Source organism: Canis lupus, chromosome 18 (genome assembly GCF_011100685.1).
Source record: "Canis lupus familiaris isolate Mischka breed German Shepherd chromosome 18, alternate assembly UU_Cfam_GSD_1.0, whole genome shotgun sequence".
NCBI classification, from domain to species: domain Eukaryota; kingdom Metazoa; phylum Chordata; class Mammalia; order Carnivora; family Canidae; genus Canis; species Canis lupus.
In genome coordinates, this window is record NC_049239.1 from 56,173,292 (window position 1) to 56,193,802 (window position 20,511).

The following is a 20,511-nucleotide window of genomic DNA, read 5'->3' on the forward strand; positions in this document are numbered from 1 at the left end:
GAGGTCAACTGTACTTATATATCGGATAATGTGTGGATTGCAGGTAAACCTTGGGAATACACTGAAAAACTTAGAAAAAGCCTAGGATAAAAACTGATGGTAACAGTGGTAGAAGGTTAAAAAAAGGTATAAAAACTTAATGCCGGGATCCCTGGGTGGCGCAGCGGTTTGGCGCCTGCCTTTGGCCCAGGGCGCGATCCTGGAGACCCGGGATCGAATCCCACATCGGGCTCCCGGTGCATGGAGCCTGCTTCTCCCTCTGCCTGTGTCTCTGCCTCATTCTCTCTCTCTCTCTATGACTATCACAAATAAAAAAAAAAAAAAAAAAAAACTTAATGCCAATAGTTATAGCCAGAAAGTTGCTGCTGAACAAGATAGCCTCTAGCATCTCTTTGATCCTGTTCTTTTGGGCTGCGGGGTAATGAAAGTAGGCAGATCCTTCACTGAATTATGAAACAGTATTTCTTCAGTTTCTTCTTTTACTAGTCCCTTGTCTTCCTCTGTAGACTTTGATTAGTAGAGCTGACATTTATTGAATGCTCACAGTGTGCCAGGGGCTCTTGCTTATTCACTCATTTAATCCTTCCCACAGTCCTTTGAGTTAGGGGGTAGGAGGAGCCACATGTTTTTCAGACCAAGAGAGTGAGGCACAGAGCAAAAAGCAACCTGCTCGAATTCACACAGTCAATAGTAGAGTAGTTAGAATTTGAATTTAGGCAATGGACCTCTAGAACTATGATCCTAACCACAGTGGGAGAAGTTCTAAAGGAAAATGTGACTCCTTTGTTAGATGTATTTTAATGATGCTTGACCTGTATTCTAATGATATTCTTTAGCTCTGAGTTTGCTGAAGGCAATTCTCTTTCCACATATTATTTTGTCTTATGCCCTTCCCCAATGAAACACTAAACTTGCCCCACCTGTCTTTCCTCCCTTCACAGGTCTGACTCCCAAGTCATTTTGTTTGGTTACATATATCCCTTTAGATAGCTTGAAATGATTTATTCCATCAAAATCCTCACATCCAATGCCTTATAAACTCTGTTTTTCACACGGCACCCTCCATAAAACCCATACTTAAAATACGCATTACAGTGCACGCATCCTTGTAAAAATAAATGAATTTCTTTCCTACTCAAACATTTGGAAAAGATTTATCTCCCAAAAAAAGCTGGCTTAGAAGTAATATTTTCTTCTCTTCAGTTTATGTCAGGTGGTATTTTTATTTTCAGCATTACTCCAAAGAATTCCAACATACCTTGTATTTTGTAGGACGCTTCTGTACGTGTACACTGGTGGATCCTGAGCTGATGAACTGGGAGATAGAAACAGGCATTTGTAAACATTTACTCCTGTTGATGGTCCCCTAAATAAGCACTTTCACAATGCCAATGACATTCTTGATATCCAAAATATCACTGAATTCTCAGAAGAAAGAAGTTTAATTACTTCAGTTCTGTGATGACCACTAGTAGATGTTCTCAAATATGGATTCACTATTTCTCTGTTAACAGGTGTTACAGAAATGAAAAGAAATTTTAACATCTCTGGTCATTAAGGAACTTTCACGTTGGTGATGGGACTTATCAATCTCACAATGACTTTACGAGGAACGGGCAGTAGGTAGTTCATATGTTTGGACTGTCATTTATTAAGCTTATGATTTAAATTATTAGAAAGTAATCTCTAGTGGCCAGTGAGGTGGCTCTCACTTGCAAATACTCCCTCCCCTAATGCTGTAGAAGAAAGATTTCATCAATAGGAAATAATTTCAAAGCATTTGATTTGAAGAGTGACACCTTGTCTTGCACAAACATGTCCTGAGTGCTAACATCACCTTCTGGCACCAATTGAAAGAACTGTTGTCCCTGATAAATGAAGAACTTAATTATTTTCCCCAAAGGTAGATCTTATACCTGCCTTCAATCTGCCCATAGCACTAACAAAAGATGATTCATCTGAAGGGGACTGGGAATCTTGCAGTCCAGGAAAATGAGTTCCTGTCAGGGAAGCAGAAGTACCTTAGCCTGATTTTTCAAAAAGTCTCTGACACTTTCCTTCTGGGTCACTCTGTAGAGTTACATACATTTTCTAAGTCTCTATTCCCTAATTTGTAAAATGGGGATCAATAATAGTGATCATGGAGTTGCTGTGGCAATTATATAAAATAGACCTGAAGCACTTTTGGAAGGTGCCCAATTCATACTAGAATGAAACAATAATTTCTATTTGTGGTTGATTTCTGCTGTTAGCTTCTCTTCTATATCTTGAACTTAGGATCTTTTTTAGATGCCTTGTAACGGGCGATTCATTGTACTCTTTCAGTTCAAAGCATTTCTCTTTATGACATATAATTCTTTCCAGAAATTTCTCAGTGTTGGTAAATGCCCTCAACTTGAGGACTCAGGCTGTAGGAAGCCTTTAAAGAAATGTCTTCTGAGCTGCCTGGGTGGCTCAGCGGTTGAGTGACTGCCTTTGGCTCAGGGAGTGATCCGGGAGTTCCAGGATTGAGTCCCACATGAGGCTCCCTGCATGGAGCTGCTTCTCCCTCTGTCTAAGTCTCTACCTCTCTCCTGTGTCTCTCATGAATAAATAAATAAAATCTTAAAAAAATAAATTTTTCCCATCTAGAGCACTTATTACTATGTGTCAGAGCCCTTTTATAAAAAGTTATTGCATTCTAATCTTTTCTGCCTTGAAACCTTGTTTTTGGTTGAGGAGTGCAAAAGGGTGCATAAGGAACTAATGAAATCCTTTCTCCTCCAAGGGGAAACATGGCTTTGGGTTAGGTTACCTTTCTAGCTATGTTCAGTTGGATGCTTGCTACAACTGGAATATCAGTTGTATTAATAGGCTATGATGCTCATGGATATAACGAACCTTGATGGATAATTTGCTTCTGGGTTGGATATAACTGTGAGCAAACAATAACTTGTGGGAAGCATGGCTTTGGGCTTCCCTGAGAGTAGTACCTTATAACTGGGCATGTTTCTGTTGGGTACCTCAGCAACTATGGCTATGGAATTATTACATTAACAATATCCTTACTTGAAACACCCACTTTAGAAATCTTTGTTTCATGTACCCAAATTTCTGTTGGCCTTCCCATGTCTCTTATTTTCTCTTTCCTTATGTAATCTCTCTAAAAATCACTATGATACCCAGAGATATTAAGTTCAGTCAGGTCTTTGGATTTTCACTCTGGCGGGAGCAGGGGGTGGTGGTGGTGGAGGGAAGAAAGCCTTATAGATATCCAGGTAGCCACTCTCTTTTCAGGGATACACCCTCAAAATCTCTCTGCATGCACACCTCTCCCTCTCAAGGAACTTATCAAAACATGCAGCAAACATAAAAAGACTGAGTATACACTCTATCCCTGCCCACCATTTTGGGTGTTTCCATAGCAAAATGAGCTCCACAGAGTCAGACATTGGGTCTTTATTCATTACTTGATTTCTTGAGTAAGTCACTGGACAGATTAGAAAAAAAATTAAAATCAATAGCAATATGGTATACTCACAAATGGTGCTGACCAAAATATGTAAATTAGTGTAACAACAACAGGGATATGACCAGTTTGTTTCCTGTCCTCTTCTGAGACAAATAATGCAAAACAAAGAAACCCCAATGCATAGTAAATTAGGCCATTCATGATTTGCACAGCCTGTGGGAAGAGAAAGCCATCATTACTACTCAAATCAAATCTATCATGGACAATTGCAATATGGCATAGCAATATCCAGTTTATCCTGGTATTTCTGAAGCAGCAATAAAAGAACTACACATCAGGGAAGAACCAAGATGGATAAAGAGCAGGCACAAATGGATGGTGAGGTCTCCACATTTATTTAAACAGGGAATATGTGCTTTTGTTTCATAGGCATCTTCAGAGATATTTCATATTTAATTTTCTAGTTGGCTCTGTTAAATAAAAATCAGAGGCCTATTTGTCAGTTTGGTTCAGGAGGACACACTACCAAAAAGAGGGCTATTGGTCTTGAGGATCTCTCAGGCTCTGTCAATTCCTCTACTTCATACCATTGGATCTGTGAGATCAATCGTGATCGGCAAGTGAGTTCTCGTTCTCTATCACTAACCCCAAAAGGTATTTTTGGACCTTGTCTTCATTCTTCATTCTCTCTTGTCTGAGAATTGAGCTTCAGTTTCCTTTTGCTCTGCCCACTCTCATATTCTATACTGACTTTTGTAACTACTCTCTGGACCAGAGCCTTAGGCTTTGTACAAAAAAGCATGAAGGAAGACTCTCCAATGACCTCTGATTTTCTATAACTCCCATGTGAAGTATTCCTTTGTGCCCTTTGTGGAGTAGGGACTTATTCTCCAGATGGAGTGGAGCCACAAACACACACTAGTGACAAGGGTGCCTGCCACCACTGAAGCAGGCCAGGAAGGTCAGTCTTTTGTTTTAGCCAGGCCTTCACTTATTAGATGAGGCACATCTGCATTATGGAAGGTAATCTGCCTTATTCAAAATTCACTGACTTAAATGCCAATCTCCTCTAAAAACACCTTCATAGGAGGGGATGAGGAGATGAGCAAAATGGCCCAAAGGGAGTGGGAGATACAGGCTTCCAGTTATGGAATGAATAAGTCATGAGAACAAAAGGTACAGTGTAGGGAATATAATCAATGGTATAATAGTGTTGCATGGTGATAGATGGTAGCTACATTTGCAGTTAGCATAGCATAAGGTATAGACTTGTCCAGTCAGTATGTTGTACATCTGAGATGAATGTAACATTGCATGTCAACTGCACTTCAATAAAAATAAATAAATAAATAAATAAATAAATAAATAAATAAATAAATATAAAAACACATTCACAGAAACACCCCAAATAATGTGATCAAATATCTGGGAATCCTGTGGTCCAGGTAAGTTAATACATAAAAATTAACTGTCACAGAAAGTCAAGAACTGGCTATTGGGTAATGAAACTCCTCTCCCTTGAAATTTACACTGAGACAACACAAAAGCATGCATTTATTGGTTACTCACACCTTTATCTGGCACATGAGGGATGGCCGTTTGGGATGGGATCAAACAGACTTGTCCACTATTGCCACTCTTCAGAATCAACTCCTTTCTGAGCCATCCACTCTGACTTAATGAGTTCAGTGGAGGACTCAGGAGGATTTAGTAGGAGGAACTCAGTAGAAGACCTTAAAACCTTCCTCCTCTCTGAGGTGGTGGATCTTGCTGGTAGGCCAGTGGATGGCCAGTGAGAGGCTTACCCCTTCTCACACACATTGCCATGACTGCTGTCCATGACAGTGGGGGATGAGGTAGAGAAAGCACCAGTGTCCTGCCCCTGCTATACATGAGGCTCTGCTACATTAAGTTGTGCCCTTTTTCTAGCAGTGGGCCAAATAGCTACCGGCCAGCTGGAGATAATCATAGACTTATTATATTGGGAATTTTCCTAGGACATGTTTTAATTTTGCGGGCTTATATTGAAATATGCTTCAAGCCTCCACAAATATTAGTGGATGATACAAAAGGTAGAGAATTCTAAGGTTTAGGAGAAGTGAAAAGCAAAATATTGATAAGGAATATGACCTCAGAGCTAAATATAGGGGGATCATGTTTTGAGCCCAATGTTAATAAAATAGCCACAGGCCACAGAGCTGCAGTATCTCTAGCCTCTTCTTGTTTTGGTTGCATTGCCCGAGCCTGACCACCTAATTTATGATCTATAAGCTTGTTTCAGACTGTTTACAAACAAAGGCAGAAAACAGACCTTCTCATTGTTTATGAGATTGATAACCAATTTCAGAGTGTATTTGCTAAAATCCTGGGTAGGTTGTGATGCTATTGAGCTATTCAGAAATGTTTTGTAGATCCATAATTTTGTCCAATTATCTATGGCCTCAGAATAAGCAACTTTAATCAACTTTCCTTCCTTTGGGGAGTTCATTGTAGATGTGGCCAATGTCTCTTCCCTTTTATGTTAGGAAGGTGCAACAGTCATCATTTATTGACCTGCTATATATTGCACTTAGTCCTTACCCCCAGTGCTCTGGTCTCCATTCTTAGGGTATATCTTCTTGGCATTTTAATTAAGATATGCTATAGAAATTGTAGAGAATGAATGGACTCCTTTTCTGTAGAGAAATACAGAGAAAAAGTAAACTAATTATTTTTGAGATAAGACACTTCACATTGCAGCCTCCAGTTTTCCACTAGTTTCCTTGAAAGAGGATTTGAGTCCATTCACTGATATTACTTCTATGTTACACACCTAACAACTTTCTGTCAAACACTGAGACCTACTTCTTAGGTTTTATGTTTCCATTGTAGTCTTTAAATGAGACTGAGCAGTTATCTTTTGATATAAGTGCCCAACTCCCATTATTTTCACCCTTTCTAAGAATTACCTGCTCCCATAAATCTCTAGGGTCACCCAAGTTTGGGATCCTGTTGCCATGTTGGGTCTTCACAAGAATGTCCCTCAATCTAGCCATAGTTGCTTGGATAAGGTGTGGGAAACTTACTCTAATGGAACCAATCATAGTTCCCTTCTCAGGAAATTATATTTAGCAGTAAAACAATATAGTCCCAATTTGGGTTTGGAGAGAAGAGTGGAGGAACCCCTAGAGTAAAAAGATGGAGAGAGAGTATTCCTTAAAGATTCTAATGGTTCTCACTTCCCTGATTCTAGTTGCTTTCTTAGATCTATCTATGAGCCATATCTGCATCATCTTTAAAACAAATTACTCTTTATTTTAGTTAAAACTAATATAAGAGGATGTACATCAAGTGAGAACTTTTTAAAAGTTCCAGAATAATGGCTAGGTATTGAAAAAGGTATTTGGCTTGGGACCAAAGGCAGCATTTTTGCATCTTAAGTTGATAAAATTGCCAGAGGTTGTGCCTAGTAGCCTTTTCCAAGAGCTTATTGGTAGGTAATTCAGAGAAGTAGCTACGGTCAATTGAATTATTGTCCCTAATTATTGTTTTCCTTTTCTCTGTTACAGACTTATACATTTTCACATGTTGTCTTGTGACTTAGTGTCCACCCTCCATTCCATGGAAGGAATATATCTCTATACCTCACTGATATTGGATGTGACCTTAGAACATGCTTTGACTGATCCAATGTGAGGAACATGACACATGCCAAGCCTGAGCCAAAATCCAATGAAGTGTTGTAAGTTTCTATCATTTCCCTCTGTTGTGAGTATATAATTTCCCAGGATATTGCTGCACTTTAGTATGAATCTCAGAATGAAGACACATGGAGGCAGGCCCACAGCTGACCTGCAACATTGAACAAAACTTCATAAAGTGAAAAATAAATATTTGTTCTTTTAAGTCTGAAATTTTGTGGTTGTTATATCTGCTACCCTGGTACCAACCAATACCCTGGTTTTATAAGAGAAGGAGCGGGGAGAGAAGACAGAATTCTGGGGAAATGAAGTGTTGGTAAAGCTATGGGAAGAAAGAGAAATTACACTCAGAATAGGGGGTCCTTTAAGATTGTGAGACTAGCTTTAACTTCTCTGTTGGTATCTGTCTTCCAGCAGATGTAATGGCTTGCCCTCATGTTGGCTAATGTGTTTTCATTGTTTTGAGATGGTAAGAAAGTGTAAAATGCATATGTGTATTTCATTTCTCCCTTTAAGTGGATATCTATTTTTAAAGCACAAATAAGTGTATAAAGATATAGACATTTACATTAATAAATATGAAAGATGGACTCAAATATTATAAGTAAGCTCTTTGGTCCACTTATATTTTCTTGTATAAGGAGCAGCCAAGAATTGCTTAGCACCACAAGTTGCATCATTTACCAGGTGGAAAAGACAGGCAGAAATTAGCACTGAATGTTATTTGCAAATAATCACTAATTTAAGGATAGGTCCACACTATATTTAAGATGATCAATTAGCCAACTGTCCCATAGAGAATTAACTGCTCAGACTCAGTCTGCCATCACTTATTCATTCAATGTAAATCCTAGGTGACTATACAAATTATGATAAAAGTTTAACGGGGCATTCATATGTTTCCAATTATTCTAGTTAGTCAGGTCAGTATACTGTAATGGTAGGATAAAGGAGTAGGTAGGAGATGATGGCTAGGCAAAACTGAAAGCCTTTCTTATCCATGCAAGAGGCAAGGAACTAAATGTCCTGTGATGTAACAGAGATTCATTTTCCAAAGAGACTCAGTTTGATGACCAGTGCTCAAAAACTTTGGGCTGCCGAAGCCAGGTCCTATAACCCCACCAACAATCCATGGATCTGACAACCTATATACTGTAACCTTGCTTGGGTTGAGAAACTTTATGTTTCTTTATGGTCTGGTATGATTATTTGCAACTCTTAGTTTGTTTAAAAAAGTATCTGGGGGGCACCTCGCTGGCTGGCTCAGTTGGTAGGGCACGTGACCCTTGATTTTGGGGTTGTGAGTTTGAACCACACATTGCGTGTAGAGAGTACTTAAAAACATAAAGACTACTAACTCTGGGAAATGAACTAGGGGTGGTGGAAGGGGAGGAGGGCGGGGGGTGGGAGTGAATGGGTGACGGGCACTGAGGGGGACACTTGACGGACAAGATGAGCACTGGGTGTTATTCTGTATGTTGGCAAATTGAACACCAATAAAAAAATAAATTTATTATAAAAAAAGAGAATACTTAAAAATAAAATATCTTGCAAGAAGTTGCTGGGGCCAAGTTCAAAAATGGTGTTGCCTGTGTTCTCCTCTAGGATTTTGATGGATTCTTGTCTCACATTTAGATCTTTCATCCATTTTGAGTTTATCTTTGTTTTTGGTGTAAGAAAATGGTCTAGTTTCATTCTTCTGCATGTGGCTGTCTAATTTTCCCAGCACCATTTATTGAAGAGACTGTCTTTTTTCCAGTGGATAGTCTTTCCTGCTTTGTCAAATATTAGTTGACCATAAAGTTGAGGGTCTACTTCTGGATTCTCTATTCTGTTCCATTGATCTATGTGTCTGTTTTTGTGCCAGTTCCACACTGTCTTGATGACCACAGCTTTGTAGTACAACCTGAAATCTGGCATTGTTATGCCCCCAGCTATGGTTTTCTTTTTTAATATTCCCCTGGCTATTTGGGTTCTTTTATGATTCCACACAAATCTTGGCCACAGCAACTTCTTGCAAGATACATCCATGAAGGCAAAAGAAACAAAAGACAAAATGAATTATTGGGATTTAATCAAGATAAAAAAGCTTCTGCACAGCAAAAGAAACAGTCAACATAACTAAAAGACAACCTACAGAATGGGAGAAGATATTTGCAAATGACCTATCAGATAAAGGGCTAATATCCAAGATCTATAAAGAACTTATTAAACTCAACAGCAAAGAAACAAACAATCCAATCATGAAATGGGCAAAAGACATGAACATAAATTTCACCAAAGAAGACATAGACATGGCCAACAAGCACATGAGAAAATGCTCCGCATCACTGGCCATCAGGGAAATACAAATCAAACCCACAATGAGATACCACCTCACACCAGTGAGAATGGGGAAAATTAACAAGACAGGAAACAACAGATGTTGGAGAGGATGTGGAGAAAGGGGAACCCTCTTACGCTGTTGGTGGGAATGTGACTGGTGCAACCACTCTGGAAAACTGTGTGGAGGTTCCTCAAAGGGTTAAAAATAGACCTGCCCTACGACCCAGCAATTGCACTGCTAGGGATTTACCCCAAAGATACAGATGCAGTGAAACACCAGGACACCTGCACCCCTGATGTTTATAGCAGCAATGTCCACAATAGCCAAACTGTGGAAGGAGATTTGGTGTCCATCGAAAGATGAATGGATAAAGAAGATGTGGTATAGGTATAGAATGGAGCATTACTCAGCCATTAGGAACGACAAATACCCACCATTTGCTTCAACGTGGGTGGAACTGGAGGGTATTATGCTGAGAGAAATAAGTCAATCGGAGAAGGACAAACATTATATGGTCTCATTCATTTGGGGAATATAAAAAATAAAATATAATATAATATATTATAATATAATATATAATATAAATATATAAAATATAAATATAAAATATAAAAAATAGTGAAAAGGAGTAAAGGGGAAAGGAGAGAAAATGAGTGAAATTATAGTGAGGGTGACAAAACATGAGAGACACCTAACTCTGAGAAATGAACAAGGGGTAGTGGAAAGGGAGTTAGGCAGGGGGTTGGGGTGACTGGGTGATGGGTTTGAGGGGGGCAGTTGATCAGTTGATGGGATGAGCACTGGGTATTATGCTATATGTTGGCGAATTGAACTCCAATAAAAATAGGAAAAAAATAAACAAACCAGTATTTGTTAAAACTTCTGTTGTTACCCTAGAAAATATAAAGAAAAAGAAAGGTAAAAATGAGAAAGTGCTTACTCAGCCAAAGTACTTTTCTGTGTTCTGTACATGTATTAACTCATATTGAATACTCAGTAATCCTGTGAAATAGGTACTCTGAAATCAGCAAATTTCTAGAGATTCCTACCCAGACTGAATCATGAAGAAACATAAATACACTATTAATGAGTAAGGAGATTGAGTCAGTAATAAAAAACCTTCCAACAACAAAAAAAGTCCAGGGCCAGATAGTTTCACTGGTTACTTTTACCAAACATTTAAAGAATACAAATACTTCATAAACTTTTCAAAAAAAAATCGAAGAGGAAGGAACACTTCCAAACTTATTCTATGAGCCAGCCTTACCCTATTTCCAGAGCCAGATAAGGACACTGTAAGAAAATAAATTTATAAGCCAATATCTCTGATGAATATACATGTAAAAATCCTCAACAGAATATTAGAAAACCAAATTCAATAGCACGTCAAAAGAAATACACCTCATGATCAAGTGGGATTTAGCCATGGGGGTGCAAGGATGATAAAATATGAAAATCAATAACTGTGATATATCATATTAACAAAATGAAAGATTAAAAAATCTCAATTGTTGCAAAAAAAGCATTAAACAATTCAACATCCTTTCATGATAATAAGTCTCAACAAATTAGGTATGGAAGGAATGTATCATAACATAATAAAGACTATATATGACAAGCACACAGCAAATGTACTTAATAGCAGAAAGCTGAAAACTTTCTTTAGTTCAGGAATAAGACATAGGTGCCCACTCTTGTCATTTCTATTTAACATAGTACTGGAAGTCCTAGTCAGAGTGATTAGGAAAGAAAAAGAACGAAAAGATATCCAAATTAGAAGGAAGAACTGAAATTGTCTCTGTTTGCAAATGATATGATCTTATAAATAGGAAACTCTAAAGATTCCACAAAAAAATCTGTTAAACTGATAAATGAATTCAGTAAAGTCACAGGATTAAAAATTAACATACAAAAATCAGTTGTGTTTGTATACACTAATAATGAACTATCTGAAAAAAATAAAGAAAACAATTCCACTTACAATACCACAAAAGATAACTCAGGAATAAATTTAACCAAGAAGGTGAGAGATCTGTACACTTAAAATTATAAGACATTGATGAAAGAAATTCAGGAAGATATGAATAAATGGAAAGATGTCTTGTGTTCATGGATCATAATAATTAATATTGTTGAAATTTCCATGATGTCCAAAGCAATCTATAGATTTAATGCAATTCCTATTAAAATTCCAATGACATTTTTTTATATAGAAATAGAAAAAAACAATCCTTAAATTGGTATGGACCTACAGAAGACTCTGAATAGCTAAAGCAATATTAAACAAGAGCAAAGCTGGAATTTGATATATAATTCAATATAATATACTACAATATAATATAATTCAATATAATATAATTTACTCCAGGGAATCAAATTATATTACAAAACTATAGTAATTAAAACTTGGTATTGAGATGCCTGGGTGGCTCAGTGGTTGAGCGTCTGCCTTCAGCTCAGGGCGTGTTCCCCGAGGTCTGGGGATCAAGTCCCACATCGAGCCCCCTGCAAGGAGCCTTCTTCTCCCTCTGCCTATGTCTCTGCCTCTCTCTCTGTGTCTCTCATGAATAAACAAATAAAATCTTTAAAAAAATAAAACATGGTATTGGCATAAAGACAGATACAGATTAATAGTACAGAATAAAGAGCCTAGAAATAAATCCATGTATGTATGGTCAACTAATTTCAATAAAAGTGCCAGGAATACACAATAGAATAATAATCTTTTCAATAAATAGCTTTAGGAAAATTAAATATTCACATGTAAAAGAATGAAATAGGACCCCTATCTTATACCATATTAAATGTCAAATCAAAATGGATGAAAGATTTAAACATAAGACCCCAAATTGCAAAACTTCTAGATGAAAGCATAGGGGAAATGTTCCTTGATGTTTGTCTTGGCAATGAGTTTTTTGGGTCTGATACCAAAAGCACAAGCAACAAAAGCAAAAATAAACAAGTGAGACTACATCATATTCAAAATTTTCTGTACAGTAAAGGAAACAATCAATGACATTAAATATAATCAACAGAAAGGGAAAATATATTTGGAAACCATATATCCAGTAGGGGTTAATATCCAAAATATATAAGGAAACTTTGCAATCTAATAGAAAACAACCAAATACTCAATTTAAAAATGGGCAAAGACCTGGATAGATATTTTTCAGAATAAGACATATATACACATGGCAAACAGATATATGAAAAGATATTTAACATCACTAATCATTAGGGATTAATTATGATCATTAGGAATCATTAGGGAAATGCAAATAAAAACTATAATGAGATATCACATCACACCTGTTAAGATGTCTCTTATCAAAAAGACAAGAGATAACAAATTTTGGTGAGGGTATGGAGAAAGGCAACCCTTGTGTATTGTTGGTGGGAATGTAAATTGGTACAGCCACAATGGAAAACAGTCTGTGAGTTCCTCAAAAATGATAAACAGGACTATCACATGGTCTAGTAATCCTGCTTCTGGGTATATATTGAAAGAATATGAAATCACTATCTCAAAGAGATAGCTGCACCCCCATGTTCATTTCAACATTATTCACAAAAGCAGGAAAACAACCTAGATGTCCTTCAACAGATGAGTGGGTAAAGAAGATGTGGTATATACATATACAATGGAATATTATTCAGTCATAAAAAAGGAAAAAATCTTGCTACTTGCAACAACAGGAATTTCTCAAAGAATACTCCAGCCATTTCTGATTAGTTTCAGTTCTACCAACAGGTCAATTTTTTTTTTTTGGTGTGTTTTTACTTTTTTTTTGTATGTTTGTGTCATACTGACCTTTTTAACTGTGGACTTTAAGCACAGGATATGACACATTTTAGGAGCTCAATGATTGCTGAATAATTGTATGATACAAATTTCTACACGTCCTTCAAACAACACTGAATTGGCTTTCATTTTGTGGTATTTTAGGCGAGAATTCTTAGTATATGGCACATAGGCTTATGCCATTCATGAAGTCAATATTAAGGAGAATAAAATTAGGGAAGTGTTTGGTATGCAGTAGGTATACAATAAATACAACCATGACTGTATTATTATTACTGTAGTCCTAAAAAGCAAGCTCAAACTCCAGATAGCCTTTTGTCAAATTTGGATGGGATGTCTGGAATGGAATGACTTAAATCTAAGCTATATGAATATACAAAATTCTCTTTGGGGACTCTGGAGACACATCTCAAGGTGATAAACACTGATCGGACAAAATAGCTGAAATCCAGACTCTAGAATATCTCATATGGAGATCTGAAGCATTAGGATAAAAAGAGAAAACAAATGGTTCCAAATAGGAACCCAGACTGGGTGGATGCTAACTGCAGGCCTGGGTTTATAATGGAGTTACAACTCACAAGGTCAGCTTACCCTTGGGCGATCACTTACTTCAAGTGACAAAAAATTCTCCCAGGCAACGCTTGGTAGGCCACCCAGCTGTCTGAATGGGGCTGAAACGCCTAGGAAGAACATGGATCTTCTCAACTCAAGTAATGTTACCAGTAAAATGTTTCTAGCGATGGGAGAACCCGGGACAAGGCCGTCCAGGGAGCCAGGACCTGGCAATCCCTGATTCAGTGTGACCGGGTCTGAGTCCTAGTGGCAACCCGGCCGAGGCTCCCTACATTGATGTCATGCTCTGAACCCAGGGCCAGAGGAGCGTGATCCTGGAGGTGGTGTCCTCAATTCGGGGCTTTCCAGCCGGGGGAGCCGGGTGGGCGCTGCTTCCTCGGTTGTGGCCCTCATCCCCCTGCCTCGTGCGTGTGGTTCTGGCGCTGCGGTTATGGCCAAGAGCGCGGCTGCGGGTTGCGGTGGCCGGCGGGGGGCGGGGGGGGGGTGATGCTGCGTGAGGAGCCCGGCGCAGATCCCCATGGTGCGGTGAGACTCCAGCAGTTCTGCTGAGCCCACAAGCTCCCTCAAAGATGGTGGGGTACTGGGCTGACAGTGATGTCACCCTTAACTGGTGGTGTCAGCATCATACTTTGTCCTTGGACTTGGGAGTATGATGCTTGACTCTACCTTCTGGTTGGTAACTTGGCAGAAAGACACCTTTGAAGAAGGGACATCATGGAAGCTCCCTGTCACCAAGAATCTTCTACATCCCTCTTTCCCCCTAACCCTTGGCAATCAGCTATTACCAGCTATAGCACTATGTCTAGCACATAGTAATGATGAATGAATGAATGAATGAATGAACCACAGAACCATCTGTATTTATTTATTTATTTATTTATTTATAAAAGATTTTATTTATTTATTCATGAGAGAGAGAGAGAGAGGGAGGCAGAGACGCAGGCAGAGGGAGAAGCAGGCTCCGTGCAGGGAGCCTGATGTGGGACTCGATCCTGGGTCTCCAGGATCACACCCTGGGCTGAAGGCGGCTCTAAACCGCTGAGCCACCCAGGCTGCCCCCATCTGTTTATTTAAAGATTCTCTTCTATACTCTGGCTTTGCCTAAAAATTTTAAATGTTTTGCATAGGAGGACTAGTAAAAATATAGTTAGGAGTAAAGATTTGCTGTGCTTTGCATATTAGTTAATTAACAGGTATTTACACTGCACCTACCTGTGTTCATATTGTTCTTGGTACTGGAAATATAGCAGCAAGAAAAAATATAAAAACCCCTAAGGTCATTTGAATTTACATAATAGAGGCAGTGGGCTGATGATAATAAACAAGATCTACACGTGAAATATATAGTATGTGACCAAAAAAAAGTGCTATGATGGACAATAAAAGATGAAGAATAGGGAGGGTGTGAGTGTGGTTGTATTTTTAAATGGAAGAGGAGGCCTCATTGCAAATGTGATATTTGAGCAGAACCCAAAGGAAGTAGTGGTTAGAGCATTTCAGAAATCTGGGAGAAAACAAGTATCATGCACAGGGAAGACCTAATGGAGACACAGCCTCACAGGTCTTCAGAAATCAAAGAGTCTGGGAGCGATACAACCGACAAAAACTTTTTAGAATGAGAAATAATAAATCCATTGAAAGCTTTGCCTTTAAGGAAGTTAAAATACAGGAGATAGAGATGACATAAAATCTGCTAACAAGATGGGGGAATGTCATTGTGGGAAGTGATAATGATATAGGTGGTCTTCATAGGGTTGGGGGTACTTGCAGCACATTTTGAAATGAAAGAAGAATTTAGAAATAAACCAGTGTAGACTCTGGAATTTCTACATGGGAGGCATTTGCAGAGACAGAGTGGTACAAAAAGACTAGAGGGAGGGAGGAGTGGGCAGGCTCCTAGTGGAGTTGTCCTGAAGCTCATTTGCTTATCAACACCTTGATTAACTGATGAGAAGGTGAATCACTTAGTGCTTTTGTCCAAGCTCTGTGACTGGTCTAAGAATGGACATATTCAAAAACCCACTCTGGAATCAAGAGTTTAATGGAAAATGGCCTTATACTTTGCACATTGTTAGATACCCTGGGGTGGATGCAGGGGAGAGCGTAGATTCTTTTTGGGGTGGAATAGCCTCACTAATGCATAATTTTCCACTAAAAGAAAGGACAGAATGATTGCATGCAAGTAAAGCACTTATCTAGCACACAGTTAATGCCCAATAAGTGATGTGCATATACATATTTTTATTATTAAACTAAGGAAGTACACATGCAAGATTTTGCAGGTTTGGACTCTGGAAAAGATAATGGCAGCACAGTAGCCTAGTGTGAAACATAAGCCGACATCCTTTTTATCAATCTCATCTCCCTGATTTTCGTTAGTCTGTTCACCAAAGACTTGTAAGACTGCAACGATCTGTACTGGCAGGAATTTGGGGAACATGTGTGGGAAGGGATTCTAATTTCACCTACAGTGTCTCTGATAGTTATGGGCCAACATCAGCCTCTGACTCTTTGGGATCTCATAATTTCCACTGAGATCAGGGTACGTGAACCTGTTGCTGTATTGTCCACTGCTATCTCTGGCTTACAAAGGACAGCCACCAGAAAATTCTTCAGTATGTCATTGCTTTTTCACAGTGCATGACTTAATGCCCTGGTAAAGGTGGTAACTTCTGGAACCTCCTAGAGGATGTCATTAGGATGAATTTTGTATGTAATAGTTTCCTAGCAGGTCTCCCTTTCCCGGACTCTTCGGACTCCTTCTAACATATGCAAAGGGAGTTCTAATATGTCAGATGCCATTAACTTGCAAGCCAGGCTCCAGTTAGTAAATGACAGTCATTTCCAGGTGCTTGAGCTAACACATTATTTTAACTCAGGGATAAGTGCACTCATTGCCAATGAATTTGACCTAATAAATTCCTTTATTTTTGGAATGTTTTCTAGACCCTTGCCAAAACATGTCTTTGCAGCTAGAGGAAACCTCCTCCTCCTCCTCCTCCTCCTCCTCCTCTTCCTCCTCCTCCTCTTCTTCCTCCTCCTCCTCCTCCTTCACAATTTTATTTGACACAGAGAAAAAGTAGGGGGAGCAGCAGGCAGAGGGCAAGGGAGAAGCAGACTCCCCGCTGAGCAGGGAACCCAACATGGGCTCCATCTCAGGACCCTGGGATCATGACCTGAGCTGAAATCAGACACTTAACTGACTGAGACACCCAGGTGCCCCAAGAAATAGATTCTTAATCATAGAGAACAGATGGTTTACCAGAGGGAAGGTGGGTGGAGGGTGTATGAAATAGGTGGAAGAGATTAAGAGTATACTAATCATGATGAACACTAATGTATGGAATTGTTGAATCACTATATTGTATCCAGGAAAGTATAAGATATGACAGTGTATGTTAACTTTACTGAAATTAAAATAAAAAACTTAGTTAAAAAATGAAAAGAAGAAAGGGTGGGCTTGTTGTATTAAGATATATATGTGAGAGCTTAACATATAATAAAGATAATGACAAAAATCAACGGGATTGACTTGTTTAGTAGATATTGTTGGGAAAATCATCTTGTTAAACAAAGATAAATAAAACTAGATCACTACCTATCATCACATGGATTTTAGATAAGAGATCTAAAGGCCCAAGATAAACAAATGGTCAAAAGTCTTGATAATCAGAGAAAGTCAAATTGAAAAGTAATGAGACACAATACTTTAGACCTATTGGACTGCCCAAAATTATAAAGATGGATGGTTGTGTTAAAGAGGATGTGGAGTTTGGTATTGCTCATGCTCAGCTTGGAGGCAGTATCTACTGTATCAGCTTTTCTGGAAGAACCCTGTTGCAGTACTTAACTAAACATATGTAAACTATCGAATCTACCCTTTCGCTTACAGAGAATTTTCCATAAGAGAAGTATGTATGAATACACAGTGTAGGGTTGTTCTAGGGGAAGGTCATTGGAGTCTACCTGGGTGTTCATCACTGAGAAAGTGAATATTTAAAGGTGATTTTATGGAGTACTATTGGCAACATGGATGGATTTTAAAAATACCGTGCTGAGTAACTAAGAGAAGATCACATATTTGTGCACAACACGCCTGTGCGTGCACACACACTATACTACTGACATCATTTAAATATATGTACACACAAGAACACTGTAAATTTTAAAAATGCTTACAAACAAAAAGCTTATACATTAAACAGAAGGCAATGGTTCCTCATGAGGGGAGATAACAGAGAATAGAGTGTAGAGATGAAAGAAAAATATTTAATAAAAATAGGATAGGAATTATCTAGTGATACCCTTACTCCATGTTTTATTTTTTTATTTTATTTTATTTTATTTTTTAATTTTTATTTATTTATGATAGTCACACACACACACAGAGAGAGAGAGAGAGAGGCAGAGACACAGGCAGAGGGAGAAGCAGGCTCCATGCACCGGGAGCCCGACATGGGATTCGATCCCAGGTCTCCAGGATCGCACCCTGGGCCAAAGGCAGGCGCCAAACCGCTGCGCCACCCAGGGATCACTATTTTTTTATTTTTTTATAAATTTATTTTTTATTGTTCAATTTGCCAACATATAGAATAACACCCAGTGCTCATCCCATCAAGTGCCCCCCTCAGTGCCCGTCATCCAGTCACCCCCACCCCCTGCCCACCTCCCCTTCCACCACCCCTAGTTTCTCTTGAGTTTTTTAATCTGTATTTTGATCCATTAAACCTAAACTTGAAAATGGGAAAGCTTTGATGTCACCACCAGCCACAAGGACCACAGAAATCTTCACTGGTTGCATACAGGAAATGTAACCAGAGTGATTCATTTTAATTTTTATTTACATAACTGAGAAAAAGAAACATTGGAACAACTTTACTAAAATGTGTTTCTAGAAAGTTGCTTGAATAAAATGATGATGCTCTTCCTTCATTCATCATTAAAATTTTTCATTCTGGGCTGAGACCATGATGGTTCTGTTCTTTAATATGTAATAAAATGATTCTCTTCTATCATGAACCTAAGATAAATGGAGTGTTAGTGAGTTGATCATTAATGCATTTTAAAAAGTGATCTTATTATATCTATGTCATTGAATTGTTCTACTAAGTGACTTTCCAAATTCTTCCCAATTAAAGACCTATTCTGACTTGGTAGGTTGACTCAGATGCAGCATGCAGGACTCAGGGGTTGAAATAAACATTATTTATTTTGGCATATTTTCCTCTCTACTCTTCTCTCAGGTTATTCTTGAATAAAAACATTAATTCTTGGACTCTGAGAGACACCACACCTCTTTTGAATCATCTCTTCTCTGGGCAGATAATTCATATCCGAAAAATTGATCAAAGATGACTGTCTATCTCAGACCACAGCATTTTGAGTAGAGATTTCAGAAGGGATGTTAACAGGAACATTCTCATCATTCAGGGCCCTCCTCTTGCTACACCCTGCCCTAGGAATCAACAACACATTAGCTTTTGGTGTTTTATTTTCTTTTTTTTAGATTAGAAACTAATGACCATGCTTCATAAACACTAAACACCTAGACTAAACATACATGAATGTTTAGTTTTCTAATGAAACTAATAAAATGTAAATGTATGAATTTATGTTTAATGTTTATATGTGATAAAATAATTTAGAATACATGTAAGTAGTTTATTACTTCATTATAGTTAACATAAAATCGTATTTTCTATGGTGTAACTTTAAGTGATACACAAAACACAGTTTCACATTCAAAGTTTTCTTGATGCCTCTCTTCTCCCTTCTTTCCTATATTCCATTCTCTATAGGTACCCTCCTTCCAGAAGGGCAACCTTTCAGCAGAGGGTCAAGACTTAGGAAGTCTGTCATGACACAGATTGAAATTAGCTGGCAGACTTGGGCATTTGTGTTGCTGTGTATATGGCAAGAGCATGGTTTTTGTCTCTGATTGTTTGAGTGATGATTATGGAGGCTACATCTTAATTATTCCAGCCACAAAAAAGAAATGATAATTATCTGCTATGATAGAGGTGCTAACTTTTACTCCAATGGCAATCATATTACAATATATAAATGTATTAAATCAACATGTTGTACACTTAAATTTACAAAATGTTTTATGTCAAATATATAAAAAAGAGCACCATCACCTATCACTTGATTTCTCTGGCCAGGAGTTGAAAGCTACTTTCAAATTTAAATGACCAGAGAATCCCTTTGATACAAATTCCTAAACATTTTTTCAATTTTGTTTTCCTTTTCTCCATTCCATTCCCCTCAATCTAGTTGAGGCAGGTATCACATATAGTGTGAGAGCCTGGTACACTAACAATAGCATGTGGCTATTCAGACTAATTTCCTTTCACTCATTCCCTTTAAACACTGGGATTCAGCCTCATCAGGTTCCTTACCCTGTTTAGATTTTCCTTTCCTTATTAAATCATTTCCATTTTGAATTAATCTGATCTATTTGGTAAATGTAGGTAGGGAAATAAAATGAGCAGATGTTAACATTTGTTTCAGCTATTTCTCCTTTTTTCTTGATGTTGCGAAGCTACAGCTTCACTTACACAGCGAAAAATATTTTCTCTTCTCAGAATGTGTAGATTGAATTTCATTCCAGAAAACATGGAGTTTTGAGATCCCAGATATCTTGCTCACCAATGGCTCTTAAATGAAGTTACCT

The 20,511-nt window shown here is 38.2% G+C and overlaps 2 protein-coding genes across 6 annotated transcripts in view; both read right to left on the bottom strand.

The window, feature by feature from the left end:
• Positions 1-14,262, bottom strand: part of LOC100685728 (membrane-spanning 4-domains subfamily A member 3-like) — a 40,211-nt gene extending 25,949 nt beyond the window's left edge. Inside the window, exons 1-4 of one of the 2 annotated variants that reach the window (XM_038564447.1) lie at positions 13,872-14,262; positions 6,032-6,126; positions 3,521-3,664; positions 1,259-1,315 (exon numbers count right to left, since the gene is read on the bottom strand). In XM_038564447.1, the coding sequence (XP_038420375.1) occupies positions 1,259-1,315; positions 3,521-3,664; positions 6,032-6,076 (246 nt within the window). In that variant the 5' untranslated portion in view covers positions 6,077-6,126; positions 13,872-14,262. The remainder of the gene's footprint in view (positions 1-1,258; positions 1,316-3,520; positions 3,665-6,031; positions 6,127-13,871) is intronic. The other variant, XM_038564446.1, reaches the window with a different exon arrangement.
• Positions 14,263-18,562: 4,300 nt separating this feature from the next.
• Positions 18,563-20,511, bottom strand: part of LOC102154218 (membrane-spanning 4-domains subfamily A member 12-like) — a 31,163-nt gene continuing 29,214 nt past the window's right edge. For 3 of the 4 annotated variants that reach the window (XM_038564445.1, XM_038564444.1, XM_038564442.1), the window contains one exon: positions 18,563-18,855. Coding sequence is in view for 1 of the 4 variants with exons in the window: in XM_038564444.1 (XP_038420372.1) it covers positions 18,775-18,855 (81 nt within the window). In the remaining 3 variants the exon portion in view is untranslated. The other variant, XM_038564443.1, reaches the window with a different exon arrangement.